Consider the following 16,998-nt stretch of genomic DNA (forward strand, 5'->3'; position numbering starts at 1 on the left):
TGTATATACATTTTGAACAAAAATGTATAAGCAAATAATTGTTATTCAAGAAATATGATATTGATTGTATTGCTACATCTATTTTGTTAAGAAGGTAATACTTATTACTTGCCAATTGATGAGGTTATAATGAAGGTGATAACTCTAACATATTAATCATTTATTTAAAAGATCATAGTTATGGATACCATAACTTGTCCATTACCAAACCAATACCAGACCATTAAAACAATGCTTTTTTAATAAAATGAAATGGCTTATTAGCACTAGAAATAACGTACTTCAATACTACCAAAAATATTTTTTTCTTTTTTTTTTTCTTTTTTTCTTGTTTTCTTATGTTGAAATAGATTTTCTTATACCAAGAAAAAACAAGAAAATTCAAGAAACCTGCGAAAGTCTTTGTATGTAGATTCTTATTCAAGGAATTTTATCATTTTATTTTCCAAAGTTAAGAAAATATTTCTAGTATGATGTTCTCCAATGAGAATTTTCTACGAAAATAAGAAAATTGTCTTTTTCAGTCTTACTATAAGAAACGTTTGTTGTTTGGTCAGATGTGGTATTCTTACAGATTCTTTCCTTAAGATTTTACTCGCATTATTTTCTTGAACTTTCATGGTTTAAGAAAAAATTCTTAGATGCAATTCTTGTTTGTGCTAAAAACCGGGACTCTTGTTTGTGCTTTAAACAGGGATTCTTGTATACAGAATATTCTCGCTGACAGAAAAAAATTATTTGTACAAGGAAAAACAAGAAAAATGATTTTTGGTAGTGTAAAGCATAAAAGAAAGTGCAAAGAAACTTGGTGACGGACTCTCGTTCTGTCGTTCAGGGTCGATGTACGGTTAGCTTCCACTGGATGGATACTGAGGAAAAAATAGAAACATGGACATTTTTAGCCAGAAGAATTACGTTTAACAACTAGAATGTTGCTCAACAGTTAACAACAATGCATTTATTAGACGTGCAATGGTCAAAATACATTATATGGGATTTCTTAATCTCCAAGCAGATCTTCAGGTGAAAAAAAGAATATTCTTCCATAGGCCCAGTACTCGGAGAATTGTGTGCTTGAGAAAAAATAACATTTTGCCCTTCCACCTAATTTAATCTGCTTAGAAATATGTAGTTTCCATAATAGTTGTTGATTATAAGTAATAGCTAATGTATCTATAGCCATCGGGCACTTGACATGTACATATATTTGATAAAGCAAGGTAGACGCTACTGAATATAACCTTTCATTGCTTAATTATACTTAAATATGCGTTCGTTTCATGTTCTTTCTTATTTGCAAATACTACAAAGTTATATGATGAAATGAATATGCTAGCCGTAGTGTCAAATCCTACCGGGGCTCCCATTCCGCCCCCCCTAATTAAAACTAAATAGGATAACACTCAGGATAATAAGTAACATCTTTGTAGGACAGAAATCTACCTGAGAATTAGGTTCCTTTGCCCTTCAGGCATTTCGGTATGGCGCAGTAGGTCCACCTTTTGCTCGGAGAAGTGGTGTAGCACCATGGGGCGTGATCGTGGACTGGATTTGGGTTCCTGCAGTAGTTTTTGATTAGGCCGGAGGTAGGATGGCGCTCCGGGGTGTACTTGTGAGCGTGGGGCTTTTGGGAGCTCCACTCTTGGCAGGTATGCCCCGTCCAGGTCAGAGATGTTGTGCCGCGGTAGGAATCTCCTCTCCCCGTATAGCACTCTGAATAGAAATATCAACGTCAACTGACATCTACATTGTTGTCTACAAAATGTCTTAACCCTCAAACACGGCGTCATTTTTGACCCCAGACGTGGATTTTGATGTGCCATTTCGACATGTTTAATCAGGAAAAAAATTCCTTCGGTGACTTTGTTAATAGACATCTATTCTAACCTCTTCTTGTTTTCTAGGGAGATTGGCACAATACTGTTGCCATTATAGAGGAAAGTCTAGAGTGATTCCACTGGGGTCATTTTTGACCCCAGCAAAAATAATGTGGTGTACCAACAAAGCCTCGAAACGTCGTTGTTTGAACTGAAATTAACAGATTTTATAAATATGCTTGTTAAAACCCCGTTGCCATGCATTGCAACAGGAGAAAAAGATTAACCTTTATTGACTTGAAATATTTGTTAAGGACATTTTATGAAACATCACCGAGTTTGGTGGCTCTAGCGTAAGACGTTCAGGATTTATACAACACGAAATTTGGCGTGGGCCACAAAACTCCCCTACCGGTCTAAATAGGTATAGTTCAAAACGTGATCCTTCTGATCTTTTAGCATAAATTATGATAATGAACGGGAATTACTTATACCAAAACATTCCTCTTATATTGATGAAGCAATGTGCAAATGGCATTCAGCGAAAAAAGTGGAAAGGGCGATTTTACTGAACAAAGCATTTTGAGGTCATTTATGTCATTGTAGTCGCAAAAAAACAGTTGGGGTGTTTGAGGGTTCAACACTTGGGTATCTAAAGTGTAGATACCTCATGGATTACTGATACTGCAATAACAGATTTATTAGAACCACTGCCTGGTGCTGACGTTACATTATACTTCTACAGTATAAGGTATCTATCTATACTAGTATGCCACGAAGTATGCAAAATGTCCATTTCGGACTGAATTTTTGCTACCTTGCTTAACGGTGTTCACTTAACATCAACGTGCATTGTGTTCTCTGTTTATATTCCTATATCAAGCAATTACAAAATATAACTTGAAAGTACAACCATGTCAAAACACACTCTTTACAAAATAAGAAGGTATGCGGTATGTTACTTTAAGACCGCAGCGTTAAAATAATGTTCGATGTGAGTTCTCAAGAATGTCTTACATGAGAATTTAATGTATACATTCATCTGAGATAACTGATGCTGCGTTAGTATGAAAACTAAATCTATTGTCGCATTGTCTGTTTATTGTACTTACCCCCCGCATCCTTCAAGACATCTTGCACTTCTGGGCCAACGTTCAGCAGCACTGCAGGCGACAAGAAAGAACACGGAAAAGGTTTAGACGAAAAATCTTCTTTTCACCAAGACGCTCTGTCGTAACCCTATCCCTAACCCTAGCCCTATCTCTGACCAAACAAAGTGTTAAACGTATACAATATTAAGCTATGTCCTTTTCTATTTCTTTGACTTTGTCCGGTAATAGACAGTACAGCCTAGTTAAGGTCTCATTCCTGTATTACTCCGAGTGGGTATCCTAAAAGAGTCCGTGCCCCAAAAAATTAACGGCTGCATGAACGTGTATTTATATCGGTGGGAAATCCCCTTTAAGCCAGCCCGACTGATCTCAAACGTCAAACTGATGAAAGCTTGTTTGTAACGGAAGAATTTAACATGTCAAGTTCGGCAGCCGCGCGCGAGGTCGGACGTCCACAGCCGGACATTGCCGGTAATGCGGTCGAGCGCTTTCAGCTGGAAAGCGCCTATTTTTGGGCATGGGGTGTAGCTAAGAGCAGTTTGTAATTGCCATAAAAAGGAATTGTATACCAACTGGTAGTTGGCAATTTTTCACATGATCTAGGGTAAATGTGCTGAACAGAGAAGGAATGACATTGGTGCATTTCCTATAGCTTCATTACCAACGCGCCCATTGATGAATGAGACCTTATGAACTTCAGAAAGTATTGCAGCAAACGCTAGCCGACAAAGACTGGCGTTTGAAATTGTTATTCAACACATGAATATCCAGCCGATGGTGCATGAGTATTCTTACAAATTTTACGGGATCCATGTACCAATTTCATGGAATTCTTACGAGTTTACGAACAGTAAGGATCGCATGTGTTCCGTAAATCTAGGGTTAGGGACGTCCCTCGGATAGGACGTTCAATGGACGTCCCGTGTTCGGGGAGAGCCACACCCCGCGCACGTTAAATAACCCACCACACCTTTCGAAAAAGAGTAGGGGCATGCCCCGGTGTGCGATGGTCCAAATCTTACAGTCTGGTCTGGGTTGACATCTTGAAAAGGTGATAGTCACTTGTTATGTTAATCCTTCCACAAATGTGTTAAATCTGAATGATAGGATAATATAAAACAGACGACCATACCAGCATCGCATTTGGGAACCGGGCACCGCTCCCACCTCTTGCCCGGGTCGGTCGTGTAGCACCAGACCGAGTTCTCTCCGTCCGGATTGCGGCAGAAGTTGTTGTCCAGACCTTGCGAGGGTTTGCGTGCCGGCGTGTTAGCGTGGCTATGTGGAGTCTGACTGTCCCAACGCTGACACAGTCGGGCCGACTCGGTGATGGACCAAGCTCCACGATAAGATCGACCGTTTCCTGTTTGACATTCTGAAACAGAAGAATACATGCATGATGAATATATATGAGAAGAACTAACAAAAACACACGCACAGGCACGCACGGTCACACACACACAGACACCAACGCAAATACACACACACACACACACACACACACACACACACACACACACACACACACACACACACACACACAAAAGCAAACAAACAGAGGGAGGAAGGGGATAGACCTCTCCACGAATGATATATTATATAATGACAATGTTGTCAAGAAGAGGCAAGCCTTTGGTATGATCGAGCCAATTGTGAAGAAAATTCCAGTAATGTTTAAAGCAATTAATAGTGCGTTGCATTGCCACACTCTTTATGCTTTCCATTCATGCAATAGCTAGCTTAAACAAGAGACCTCATATCGTCATGAAATATATTTTATGCAAATGAGGACCTCAGACCTTAGATTCTGATTTGCATAATTACCATTTCATTATATCAAGTAACACTTAAGCTATCCACATTATAAAAGCAAGTTTACAGATTTGGTCGTATATCCCTTTGTAACTTGACCACTAGCATGGGGAATATTTGCCCCAGTTTCGAAACTAACGGATTTTAGCTGCTACAACATGGCTGGAATGGAAATATAGATTTCCCCATTAGTTATGCAAATTAAGTCCAAGTTTGCATAAATTGCACTTCATTATGTACATCTCTGTCTAAGTTGCCTGCATATTAAATGTCATGGAAATCCGACGTTCCTTTGTTCAGGTATTCTCCTTGGAAGATTTTGACAAAAACGCCAATGTAGTTCCAGAGTAAGCTGCTAGGTGGCCTAAATCTATAGCATTTCTTTCTTACATCACAAGCTATCCGCCATCCAAACATAAAGGCCATAGCATGTTCAGGAAAAAAAAAAGATGTTCTGCTGCAGTACCAAGGTCACATACCAGGGGGCCCAGATGCGTCCTTGGCACCTTGTGGGTCGAACTCGTATCCGATAACAAAGTGGCTGTCGAACGAACTGTCACTGCGCAGGCGCACCAGCAGCTCGTTGGAAGACGACCTTGTGCCGTTGAAGAGACAAGGACAGAAGATGTTATCATCATCGATGTATAATCAACAACATCATTCATTTCATAATCATCATCGTAATCTTTGTCATGATCATCGATTCATCATCACCATCATCATCATCATTCAGTTCATTATCATCAATTTATTATCAATCACCATCAATTCATCAATGTGGACCTTTCCATAAATGTATGCATTGGCGGCAGTGACAAAAGTTAATCGCCAATAGATTTTGACATTTATCAAACTGTATTCATTCTTTCCTCTCAAACCAGAATCATTTATGAACTCAAGGTTGTTTTTTTTTAATTGCAGGCTACTAATTGATATGAAGTCCAAGAGCAGCTATTTATTTTTGTCAATTCGTATTTCTTTGTTTTATGTATCGAAGGCTCCATTGGGAGGAGAAGTTTTGGTTTCCTATCGGAACGGCAGTATTTGCTAGCAAACGTAGGATATTTCACCCCGCACCCATTTTTCATGCACAAGTAAAGGCATTGCTACAAGCTAAGCTGCAGGCCATTTAGTTTTTATTTCACAGCACAGGAACCCAACTTTGAGTTATCTTCGGTCAGTAAAAGCCAAAAATTTCCCTACAAAAACATCACACAGGCTTTCTCATGGTGACACACGTTCCCAACATGCACATCGTAGGTGTAACTTTGAAATGAAATCAAATTTCATGGAAGTTTGCCAAAAAAAGAGTGTCAACTATTATACATTGATATCATGAAACATACTGAATAGATGAAGAAAGTGACAAGAAAACAACATATATCCCTTTCTATGCGTTGATGAAGGTTAGACATCCAGGTAGTAAGATACGCCAAAAATAGCTACTCAAGAAACTGGGTAATATTTTGAAACAGTCAGACGTTTCAGACAGCATCCGCTGTCTTAGTCAGACGTTTTAGACAGCATCCGCTGTCTTTCGTCAGTGACCAGTTGCTTGAGTAACTATTTTCGGCGTATTCATTTCTATGCTATATATGCTATATAGATTTGACGTCTAACAGCATGTAGCTAAAAGAAATGACAGAAGTATTGTCTCACATGATAGGGTTCCTTAATGGAGTGCAGTAGCGTCCGATGAGTGGTGACGTCGCCTTCGCTCCATCTCGCACTTCTATCCAGTCATAGGGACACCCGATCCAAACGTCGAACGCCAGGTCGGAATCCGTACTCTGGAGAAACATATAGTTCATATCGTTCCTTTGTTCAGTTATTCTCCTTGGAAAACTTTGACAAAAACGTCAATGCAGTTCCAGAGTAAGCTGCTAGGGGGCCTAAACCTACAGCATTCATTTCTTATATCACAAGCTATCCGCCATCCGAACATAGAAACCATAGCATGTTGAGGTCAAAAGGTCCCAAAAATGGAAGTTCTGCTGCAGTACCAAGGTCACATACCAGGGGCCCAAATACGTCCTTGGTACCTTTTCTTTGTGGGTCGAACTCGTGTAGAATCTGATATATCTTTGATATATGTAACAAATATTAGCAATCCCTGTCATGGGTACAGATAATATATTTTTAGGTACAATATCATATCGTTATAAACATGCCTAAATAATAATCTGTGTAGCACAAACGCTAATTGTCCAACGTCCTTCCTTTAGGGGCTTGACCAGTGGAAAGACTGCTACAAACATGATTTATATAGTCAGCTGTACGCGTCCGACAAATGGTGGAAAAGCAGGCAAACACTTGCTTTTTATCAGGAGATCTAGAATTTAAAAAATGATCCTGTCAGCAGTAAAAAAATGTCCACTGCTGACAGAAAAAATCCCGTCAGCAATTGAAAATTCTGCACATTTTTTCTACTACTGACAGGGTAATCTGGCCTGTAACTACTTCCATATCCTAGGAATGTTGGTTGCCGGAAACCTATCGTGCAACATAACATGGTGCTTCGTACCTGAACGTAACATCAGGTACAGGTACAGGTACCGGTACAGAAGTTTAGGTACAGGTCAAATTAACATGTGTTCTTCTGAACTTCTTCAATGATGACAGAAACATTAAAAAGCTTGTTTACAACCTGTCAGCATCTTTTTTCACAGAATATATCTTGGTTCCTACCGTCAAACTCCCGGCCCTCCTGAATGATCTGTTGCATATTAGTAACGCTGTTCCAATGTGTCACTTTGGTCATGTTTGGTGTTGCATGAGGCTATGAGGTTAGGATATCAGTCATAAAATAAGCATAGACTTGGTGTAGATTTATATCGGTACAGTACCGGTACTTCATGATCCGGTATTTGGACCTGTACCTAATCGATTTTCACGGTACAGTACCGGTACACAGTACCGGTACGCAGCACTAGGTGGCTGGGTGCATATGGTGACATTTGTCAGGGGTTTGATACTTTACTTACCATTTGAGGCACAAATAGGGTCAGCCTGATCTTCTTGCCAGCCGGAGCGCGCAGCAGCCAGCTGAAAACCTCGTTCTGGGGTGTAAATTTTCCAGATGGAATCGCCTCAATGAAACCAGATGAGGGTGACGTAATCTCTTTGTAGGTCGAAGCTGCCGATGATTTAAACACATGTCATTTTACAAGAATACTTCTTCATGCAACACGTATATGAAATAACTCGAAAAATATGGGAAGAAGCCATACTTATGATTCTAAACTAATGTCAATGCTATGAAAGATGACTATCATAGCTATGTATTGATTGTAATCCAATAAAAGTATTGCAAAATAAAGTCTTAGGGCCTAAGGTATAGGAGATTCTTTTTACACAACCTGGTAATCTCACCTCTTAACGTTTCGGTGTCTGTTAGACACCTTTTTCAAAGCTTCTGACTGGAGTACTGCTTCTAACCGATATAAGTAGGTGGCGCTTTTGCGGTGAGAACACTGTCCAAAACGTCGCTAAGTTTGTATCCCCCTTAGCTCGTCTCGGTGCGTCTGTTATCCTCTTTGTCGATTACCTTGTCCCCCTCCCCGACACGTTAGCAGGTGAGATTACCTTGTTGTGTAAAAATTAATCTCCTATACCCTATCAACCTGATAAATCTATTTTCGGAAAAAAATCTTAGTTCCTTACTGTATTCCAACGGGAGCCACAGTCGGCGTTTGGAAGATGTTGGTGAGCCAACAGGGCAGCTTTCCATGTCCACCTGTTGACGAGAGTAAAGCTGTAGTAAGGTTTAAGTGGCTAAGATATAGTCCATGCATGGGCGTTACAAGACTTAGAAGTGATTGTGCTAGTATAAGGCCTGGTCCACTGAAACCTGGATGGACCCCTGTTTTTTTCTATAAGTGTGCCGGGCTCTCAGACCTGCTGAAGGTATGGATCTGAGAACACAGGATCTCCGATTTACGTCCCGTTTATGAGATCAAGCCTAAATGAAACTAGTAGATACTCATTCTCACCAGAGCTGAATGAACGAAACAAACACGTCAAGATGGAGAAATTAACGGACGCGTTAAAGGACAATTAATGAACAAATTAAACAAGCCGCTAGGGGGCCAAAACTTACTTCCTGTGGCATGAGCTATCTAGCACACAAAAATCATGACCATAGCACTTGCAGAAAATATGCCCCATAATTTTGAAGCTCTGTTGCAGTACCTTAGGTACCCATTAGAAAGCCCATTATCGAACTTGACCATCCTTTCTGCAATCCCTACGCACCCACTAAATGTCATACAGATCCATCAACAGCTTCTAGAGTTATGTTGTCCATATACAAATCCCGCTGCAGTACTGTTGGAAAACGCCAGGTAAACCTTTTTCGAACTTGACCTTCCTCCCACAACCACTACACACCTACCATCGAAGTTTTCTCAAGTTATGTTCTTGACATAAATACAGACCCACCCAACAACTGGCTCAATCGAAAACATAATCTTCTCTGCGAAAATAAAAATAGGAACCTTGCAGTTCTTGCAGCATTTTTGCCCTTCAGCGCATTGGGAGCCCCTCTTCAGCTTGCAGATCTGCCCATCACAGCAGGGGTCATGCAGCAGGCAGTTCTGTGGTTTAGACATTCAAAAGATACGTCCGTAAATTGAAATTTGGTTGGTCAAATTTGGTATTCTTAGATTCTTCCCATAGTATATATTTTCTTGAAAAATAGATTCTACTAGAATAATTTGCTTGAACATACTTGGTTTAAGTTGACAGAAAATTCTTGGATGTAATTCAAAACTGGGATTCTTGTTTGTGCTTGAAACAGGGATTCTTGTACACAGAATAATATTCTTGATGACAGTAAAATTTTCTTGTTAGAACGAAAAACAAGAAAAAAAGGAAAACAATTTTTGGTAGTACAGTACTTATCATTCCGGGTGTCATTTCACACAGTCTTTGGGGTGAAAATGAATATCAACAAAACTAAGGTAATACCTTGCTAGACCCACAGTCACATTCCTCTCCCTTGTCGAGAACCCCGTTTCCACATTTGAATACCTCACTCTGAAAAAGTTAATACATAGAGTACAATATAATTAGCGTTGTGGATATAAGGCAATAGTTTATATAATTTTGCAATGAAAAAAATGTGTGTTTAAATATGAATCACTTGCGCGAAAATAAGTGACGGTATCGAGTAGATTTTTATTGGGATGAGCAGAGCATTTTGGACTAATGCTCCTGACTGTTCACAGATTAAAGGTACATATCCAATATTTTGTGAAAAACCTCTCTGATACACAATGGATCATAATGACCCCCAGCGGAGGTCTTCACGCTTCGTTGAAAAGGAAAAAAAATCTCAAGATTTATTTGGAAAATCTCTAGATTTGCGGATGAATCTTGAGATTCTATGAAACAATCTTGAGATTTTATGAGACAAGCTTGAGATTCTGAGACGATCCTTAGATTTTATTAGACAATCTTGAGATCTTTGAAAGGGTCTCAAGATTTCTCCCGGATGTTTCAAAGCATCTCAAGATTTTTTCATCGCATCTCAAGATGCTTCGAAAACAAACTCAAGATACAAGAGGTTGTTGAAAAAATCTTGAGATGCTTTGAAACCATCTTGGAAAAATCTGTGAAAAATAATAATCTGCTCGTTGTTAACAATATATCCACCACTCTGTGTAGAAAGGCTACATTTCGGGGAAAAAAGCAACAGATAAACCTATTTACACGGAAGACAATTCACATGCCTTTAGCTTACCTGGGTCGGTTTCCGGTCGAGGCAGGTCAAGTCGCGTGTTTTGATCTTGTGGAAAAAATCCAGGCCGAAAGATTTCGGATATCTGAAATGTAGAAGGCAGAATATTATAGAAAATGAGAATTGATATCGTTCTGGCCCTAAAATTTATGACAAATATTTTATGAGGATAAAGAAAAATAAAGAAACCGAAATCAAAAGCAGTTTGATTTTATACCCGCTCTTACATCCAAAGGATTTCTCTTGAGATGTAAATGAAAAAGGAGTTAAAGTTTTGGGTAGTCAACAAATTAGATTGTTTTATCACCCATTACTTTTCATGGTGCAGGATGATCCAAACAGCTTCATCGTCGGACACGGGTCTTCTCCTCCCTCCAGAGGATCTACGGGGTAAAAAAAAAACATTGTTCAGGTCCACAAAACAATGTACAGCATTTTCCGGCAATCGAAACGAAACCATCAAAAACAAATTTCATATTAACTATTGCCGACGCCAAGATGCTTATTTATATCAAGCAAACGCAGTAAAGTCATATTCATGAGCTTATAACGGTTAATATTCATTCTATCTATTTATCTGCCATGTTGACTTAACGGCGGAAGGATACAAGTTACTTTGCAGTGTATAAGTCACTCAGGTCACAATCAACGTGCCTGATGATGAATTAGTACAGCAACATAGGTGACGGTTAATATACCTGATGAGAAAAGTAGTGCGGATGCTACCATTGCATATCTTGAATATGTAACCATGAAAGAATGAATCAATGTAGTGGCGTCGTGGTGGCGTAGTGGCAGGGTGTTTGGCCCCAGAAATACCGTGTTCGAATCCGGGTTCCTTGATTTGTCCCGTTGACGTTGTGCTCTTGGGAAAGGCACTTAACACGACTTCCCCCACTTCACTCAGGTGAAAATGAGTATCTAGCTTTGGTTAGGGACGTCCCTCGGATCGTACGTTAAATGGAGGTCCCGTGTTTCAGGAGAGCCACAACTCAAGCACGTTAAAGAACCCAACACACTTATGGAAAAGAGTATGTCCCGGTGTGTGTGTGGATCATATAAATCTGTCTGGATTTGCAGCTTGTACTCTTTAGTACAAACCTGGTGTGTTACGCCTTGATGCGGTTTACCGGGTATGCAATACAAACAAACAAACAAACAAACAAACAAACAAAAATAAGATCAGTGTCTCACCAGCTGGGTGTCCAAGATGGAACTGATGTCCCATCTCATGTGTCATGATACCCAGCAGGTCTGCAGGCCTTCCGCTCAAAAGTTTGCTGTACTGTTACATCGGAAATACAGTTTGAATAAACCCATATTAAATCAAGTGAATTCACATACATAAGACGCTGCTTTCTTTACAACTAACTCTTTTTATAAGTAGTATTTTAAGTCGGATATTAAATCAACAAATTGACTGATGCCCGGTGAAAGTATTCTGATTGTTTTGGGCCTTTGTCTACAAAACCCGGGTCATTATATTTAATAATGGCCCTTGTTTTCTAAAAAGGGGTGATTATGAAAAGTAATGACAAGGAGGATGGCTAAAGTCCTTTGCAATTACAGGTACGAACAATGGCTAATTATACCGTCTGAAATTAAGGGTTAATGACCCGCCCCGAGGTGTATATGGTGTCATAACGCCCGGCCATGTGCTATAACCACCGAATAAAACCGCAGAGTGAGCGAAGATAATAGATTTCATTTTGAAAACCAAAATTTCCACAGATAATATTCCATTACATTGCAATCTTGGCATGTCAAACCTTTTTTCGAATCTATTCTTTTATCTATTATCATCATTCCTCCCTGCTGGGTGTCTGAATACTGTTTTCTTTCCGCCCGTTTAGATTTGACTTGTATTGAAATGGTTTATTCTATTTTGTCATATGCTTGCAAAATATTTGATTTATTGTGAGATAGTGAACATTTTTGGGAACAAATAAACATTATACGAATGTTAACAAGAACATAAACTCCCCCTCTACATAATGGAACGGTCGAACGGGTGTGTTATGGCGTCATAACACATGGGCAATGGAGGCTTTTAATTGGTCGACGCCATCTGGCTATGTTATAAAATACATTTAAGCTCAGGTGGCATTAAATGACGGTGAATGAAACAGCTGTGTAGTTCTGATGGAAAACATTACACGCTAAGCTATCAGATCTTGCCGCAAGTATGGAAAAAAATGAATGAATAAATACAGATTAATCTAAACCTAGCATTTCACTGTCTATTTAGCATTAGGCTGCTCGAGATTACTTTTTTCCCTCGGACACCACGCTATGTGGTGACCCAGTAGCAACAACCGCCGAGATTTTTAAATTAAAAAAAAATTAATTCAATTTTTATCTTATTTTTAAAATTAAAAAAAAATCAATTTTTGTAAAATTTTTTACAATTTGTTTAAATTTTTTTTTACAATTTTTTTTAAATTTTTTACAATACTTTATCAACCCTACCCCAATCATCCACCAAATAACGTATGAAACATACTCCAATGACGATGAAGGGGTAGTCGTTGACGTTGAACACCTCGCAGAGGTCCCCCATAGCATGGCCGATTGCGCGAGATCCTGAGTAAAATGGCGGCCCCCTATAAATCAAGAAAATACATCTGTGACACAGACTACCAAAAGGTATTAGAGAGGTTTGGAGGGAATATCATACTTCTCATTACTTAAAGGCAACCAAAGCAACATTAGTGCCTAAAAAATGGAAATAAAATGATGCTGAAATCTTTATGGTTGTGATATTTACTAACTTTGCTCAGCACATTGCGTAATAACTTCATACATTGAGCATTTTAAAACCGCGCCAGTTCGTGCCGTATGATGATCCCCTTAGTTTCGCGAGCCTACGAAAACTCCAGCCACCATTTTCAGTGAGTTCTCACATTACAACAATGTCGTATGTTTGCATCATGGACGTTGCTATACATTGTGATAGTCTTAACTAATCATGTCTAGAAATTGCGAAATAAATTGACTTTCAAAACCCGACTTTGGGGCCCTGATATTGCTTGGGTTTCCTTTGAACTAGGTGAACATCACCATGCAAACAATTTGGAAAAACTCTCAAAACATTTCATGAGGTACATGTATGGTCTCGTCGAGCTAGAGCACAGACTATCTTATATGTTTGCTTCAAGGCAACATGCTAAAAAAAATATCTTCTTATCGGAGAAACGTAAAACATGTGCTGATCGTACATCAAGATTTTTATAACACACACATACGTGATGAATGCTGCCGTGTCAAACTTCTTGGCTGAAGACTGTAGCTTGTTCCAAATGTGTTGTCGGACTTTGGGCTTCAGATAATCATAGAGATGTGGATTTTCCGTTTCTCCAGGCCAGAAGTCTTCAAGGATCTCTACATCAGTAAGGAGTACCCGAAAGTTGATCGTCCTATAAGCCTACAAAATCCAAAGACAGAAGTATATATTGACTGATCTTCAATATGGAAACACCATGGAAGAAGTATATGAGGTTGAAAAAAAGTTAGAATGTGTTTAAGTGAATAAGACACCAAAATAAAACATTTTCTTATTATCTGGAATAGGAGTAGCATCATTCAAGGAATATAAACGTTTAAAACAAATTTAGGCCCTTCTGATGTTATCTAACATTGAACCATCACTCCGCTCACTTCCAACTGTTTAATCTTCTCTTTTCACCAGATGACTACATCAATCAGTGACTAATGCCCACTCATGGCGTCACAATGAACACGGCAGCCGGTTCGGAACCTTACACCACGGCTTGTGAAAAACATTTGATGAGCAAATAGTGCTTAATCATTGTGATAACATTCAATGAAAGGACATAAGAATATCTATTTTGTTAGTTTATAAAAATAACGTTCTTTCCGAGCCGCAGTGCCAAGCTACACATCGGTTGCCATGTTCGTTGTGACGTCATGAGTGGGCAAGTCATTGATTAATGTAATACTTTGTGAGAAGAAGCAAAAGCTGGAGGTATGATCTTTTGATGGTTCTATATTCAATAACATCCGAAGTGTGAATATTTTCTAAAAATTTCCATGTTATCAAACAATGCTATTATCGTTTATGTAATTTCAGGAAATTCTTTATTTTGATGTCATTGGTGTCTTATGCACTATAAATTACATCATTTTTCTTTAAGAAGATAAATCTATTTGTCTAACCAACATGTCTAAAGCAACCACCTCTCCCAACAACAATGTTTGTTCTATTCTTTTGTTCAATACTGAGAACAAGTTTGACTGTACTGGGCAGCAGAGGTGAAATATGGGGCCAACATTAAACCATATCACTTCGCAGTTCTCACGTGTACCTTGTCTAAGATAGAAATCATTTCCATGGCGTGGTTCTCGACTGCCTGGCGATCTTTCTTGAACACCTTTTCGAACTGTGAGAAGAGAAGTGAGGTTAATAAGCTAATATTTTTTAACAATAAGGCATATAATTTGAAAACATAATGATACAAATCTCGAGAAGGTCCAAACCCTATCTTAACTAATATGTTTGAAAATGCAATTTTGTACTGCATCACTTCGTATCTAGGTAATCTTACAGCATTTCACACATGGGTTTTATTAATCAGCATTGACATATTATATTATTGATAATTTCATTATGTTCCGTTAAAGCAGCAAAGTATGATGTCTTTATTATCAAAAGTATAATTGTGTTGTTACTCACGGCGTTCTTGTTGTAGGTCAGAGAAATGCGAATGTACTTTGTCGTCCAGTCAACAAGAAAGTGCCCGTCCTTTACCAGGTAATAAGGCACTTCTGGCCACGTCTGTAAAGGAATTGTGCAAAAAATAAGTGTTTAACCTACAGAATTGTAATTAAGGAATCTGTTGTAATCTAGTTTTAAATCCACAGTGAGCTAGGAAGGTGGAATGTGCATTAGGTTAAGTTAAAGTGACACGGGCGTCCTGAAAACACGCATAGGGGTGGCGCCCATCTCCATTTCTGTAGCCCTTGGGGCCCACACATTTGTGCAAGTCAGCATTAGGATATGGAAAATATATACAATGTTGCCAAATATAAACAAAGTGCGCATATTCTTCGAATGTGGAAGACAAGGAATATTAATGGGTATGGCATTATATGCGTGTGTATTTTCATTGTAAAGCAGTAAATGCAACATGAAATCGCACCTCCCCCTCGTTTGACATTTGTTAAGTATGGCACAATTGTTAGATATTTGTGAACTAAGAAGGCTGTCCAGTTTCGCAAATGTTGCACCTCACCCTACCTTAGCAGCTATGAATGAAAAACGTAGGAAATGAAAATAGACATCTGACTTACACAGATTAGCATTTTTATGTGCCATTGTTAAATGGACCAACCAAAACATTCATTGAACACAAGGAGACTATATCCTCCTATGTTATTTTCATTCACCATGTTAATTTTTTGAAAGTGGTTTAACTAACCTTCAGTTTGGTGAAGCATTCGTGATAGTTGCACAGACGGGATTTGTTCCAAAACGGGATATCCTGAAGCTTGTTAGGATCACTTGGCGCAGCACGCTTTGGGAAGAAAAATTTAAGAGAGAGTTTGATTAATATATTTTTCCATTCACACTATCACGCCTCATAGAGATAGAACACAGCACAATATCCGGACAGCACTTTCCTCATTAAGGACATAAGGTATGCTTTTTATTCCACAGTCTATTCTATAGTGGACATCTAGTGTTCTAAGCGACATGTACATAAAAGCATTTCTATTCCAGTTCTATTTCAGGGGACTCCAGTGCTCAGCATGCCCACAAATAAACATTGCAGATGTGCTAAAACATGTATATTTGGTTAATTTTATCACAGCAATTCACTGGGTACTGTCACGGCAACAATATAACATATTACATACACCTACAACATACATAAAGCCATAATTCAGGAGGAATATGACAGCTCGTATTGGCACATTTGAAACGGTACCTCAATAATCGACGCTTCAATCGAAGAGAGAAATGCAGCCGTCAGCAAGATGCCGATCCAGACCGCCATCGTGTCAACTGTAACATAGATAAAGATATTAGATCAATGCTTGCCGCTGTGCATGATATATACGTTAAACTCGACATATTGAAGTATTCATATACTTGTATTTAGGTTAATCATTCTGTATAACGTTACCATTGTTTGTTGTCTGCATGTATAGTTGTAGAAGACCTTAAGAAAGTCGCTGTACTTTTGTCGTGTCAATAAAGATTTCTACATTGTTTCGACAGCATTATAGAAGCGCCATGAAATAACAAAATTCGCGCGTGAAATCAGTCCTTTGATGTTCTCACAAATAGGTTACTGGACTGATTTATAGGACGAATACACCGGTCTAAAAGCCTATAATCAATCCCTGCCCTGGCCTGGTCTAAACTAGATTATGGGGCCGGGTATAATCGCTGTTCGGAGGGTTTTCCAGTTGATGTTCAGTCCGATCAGGCAAAAATACTCCAAGGCCTGTGTAAGCGGTAATGTCTCTATAATGTTTCAATTCCTGTAGCAGG

At 38.9% G+C, this 16,998-nt stretch overlaps 1 protein-coding gene across 1 annotated transcript; it reads right to left on the reverse strand.

Moving 5' to 3' along the window:
• Window positions 1-355: 355 nt before the first annotated feature.
• On the reverse strand, window positions 356-16,500 carry LOC136438683 (uncharacterized). Its single transcript, XM_066433598.1, has 19 exons — window positions 16,430-16,500; window positions 15,920-16,015; window positions 15,175-15,276; window positions 14,807-14,881; window positions 13,727-13,905; window positions 12,985-13,084; window positions 11,676-11,766; window positions 10,789-10,864; window positions 10,485-10,566; window positions 9,710-9,778; window positions 9,238-9,336; window positions 8,405-8,477; window positions 7,726-7,877; window positions 6,401-6,531; window positions 5,221-5,336; window positions 4,062-4,304; window positions 2,930-2,980; window positions 1,444-1,713; window positions 356-869 (listed from the first exon to the last, which is right to left on the reverse strand). The coding sequence occupies exons 1-18, from the start codon at window positions 16,496-16,498 to the stop codon at window positions 1,451-1,453; spliced, it is 2,067 nt and encodes a 688-aa protein (XP_066289695.1). The 5' UTR covers window positions 16,499-16,500; the 3' UTR covers window positions 356-869; window positions 1,444-1,450.
• Window positions 16,501-16,998: the final 498 nt, after the last annotated feature.

The sequence above is a fragment of the Branchiostoma lanceolatum genome, chromosome 7, assembly GCF_035083965.1.
Source record: "Branchiostoma lanceolatum isolate klBraLanc5 chromosome 7, klBraLanc5.hap2, whole genome shotgun sequence".
Taxonomy (NCBI): domain Eukaryota; kingdom Metazoa; phylum Chordata; class Leptocardii; order Amphioxiformes; family Branchiostomatidae; genus Branchiostoma; species Branchiostoma lanceolatum.

Excerpts from the sequence above, each read along its gene's own strand:
- LOC136438683 (XM_066433598.1), bottom strand. The coding sequence starts at position 16,498 with ATGGCGGTCTGGATCGGCATCTTGCTGACGGCTGCATTTCTCTCTTCG. Across the intron at positions 15,277-15,919 it reads AATGCTTCACCAAACTGAAG|ACGTGGCCAGAAGTGCCTTA; the intron begins GTTAGTTAAACC and ends ATTCCTTTACAG. Across the intron at positions 9,779-10,484 it reads TCGACCGGAAACCGACCCAG|AGTGAGGTATTCAAATGTGG; the intron begins GTAAGCTAAAGG and ends TAACTTTTTCAG.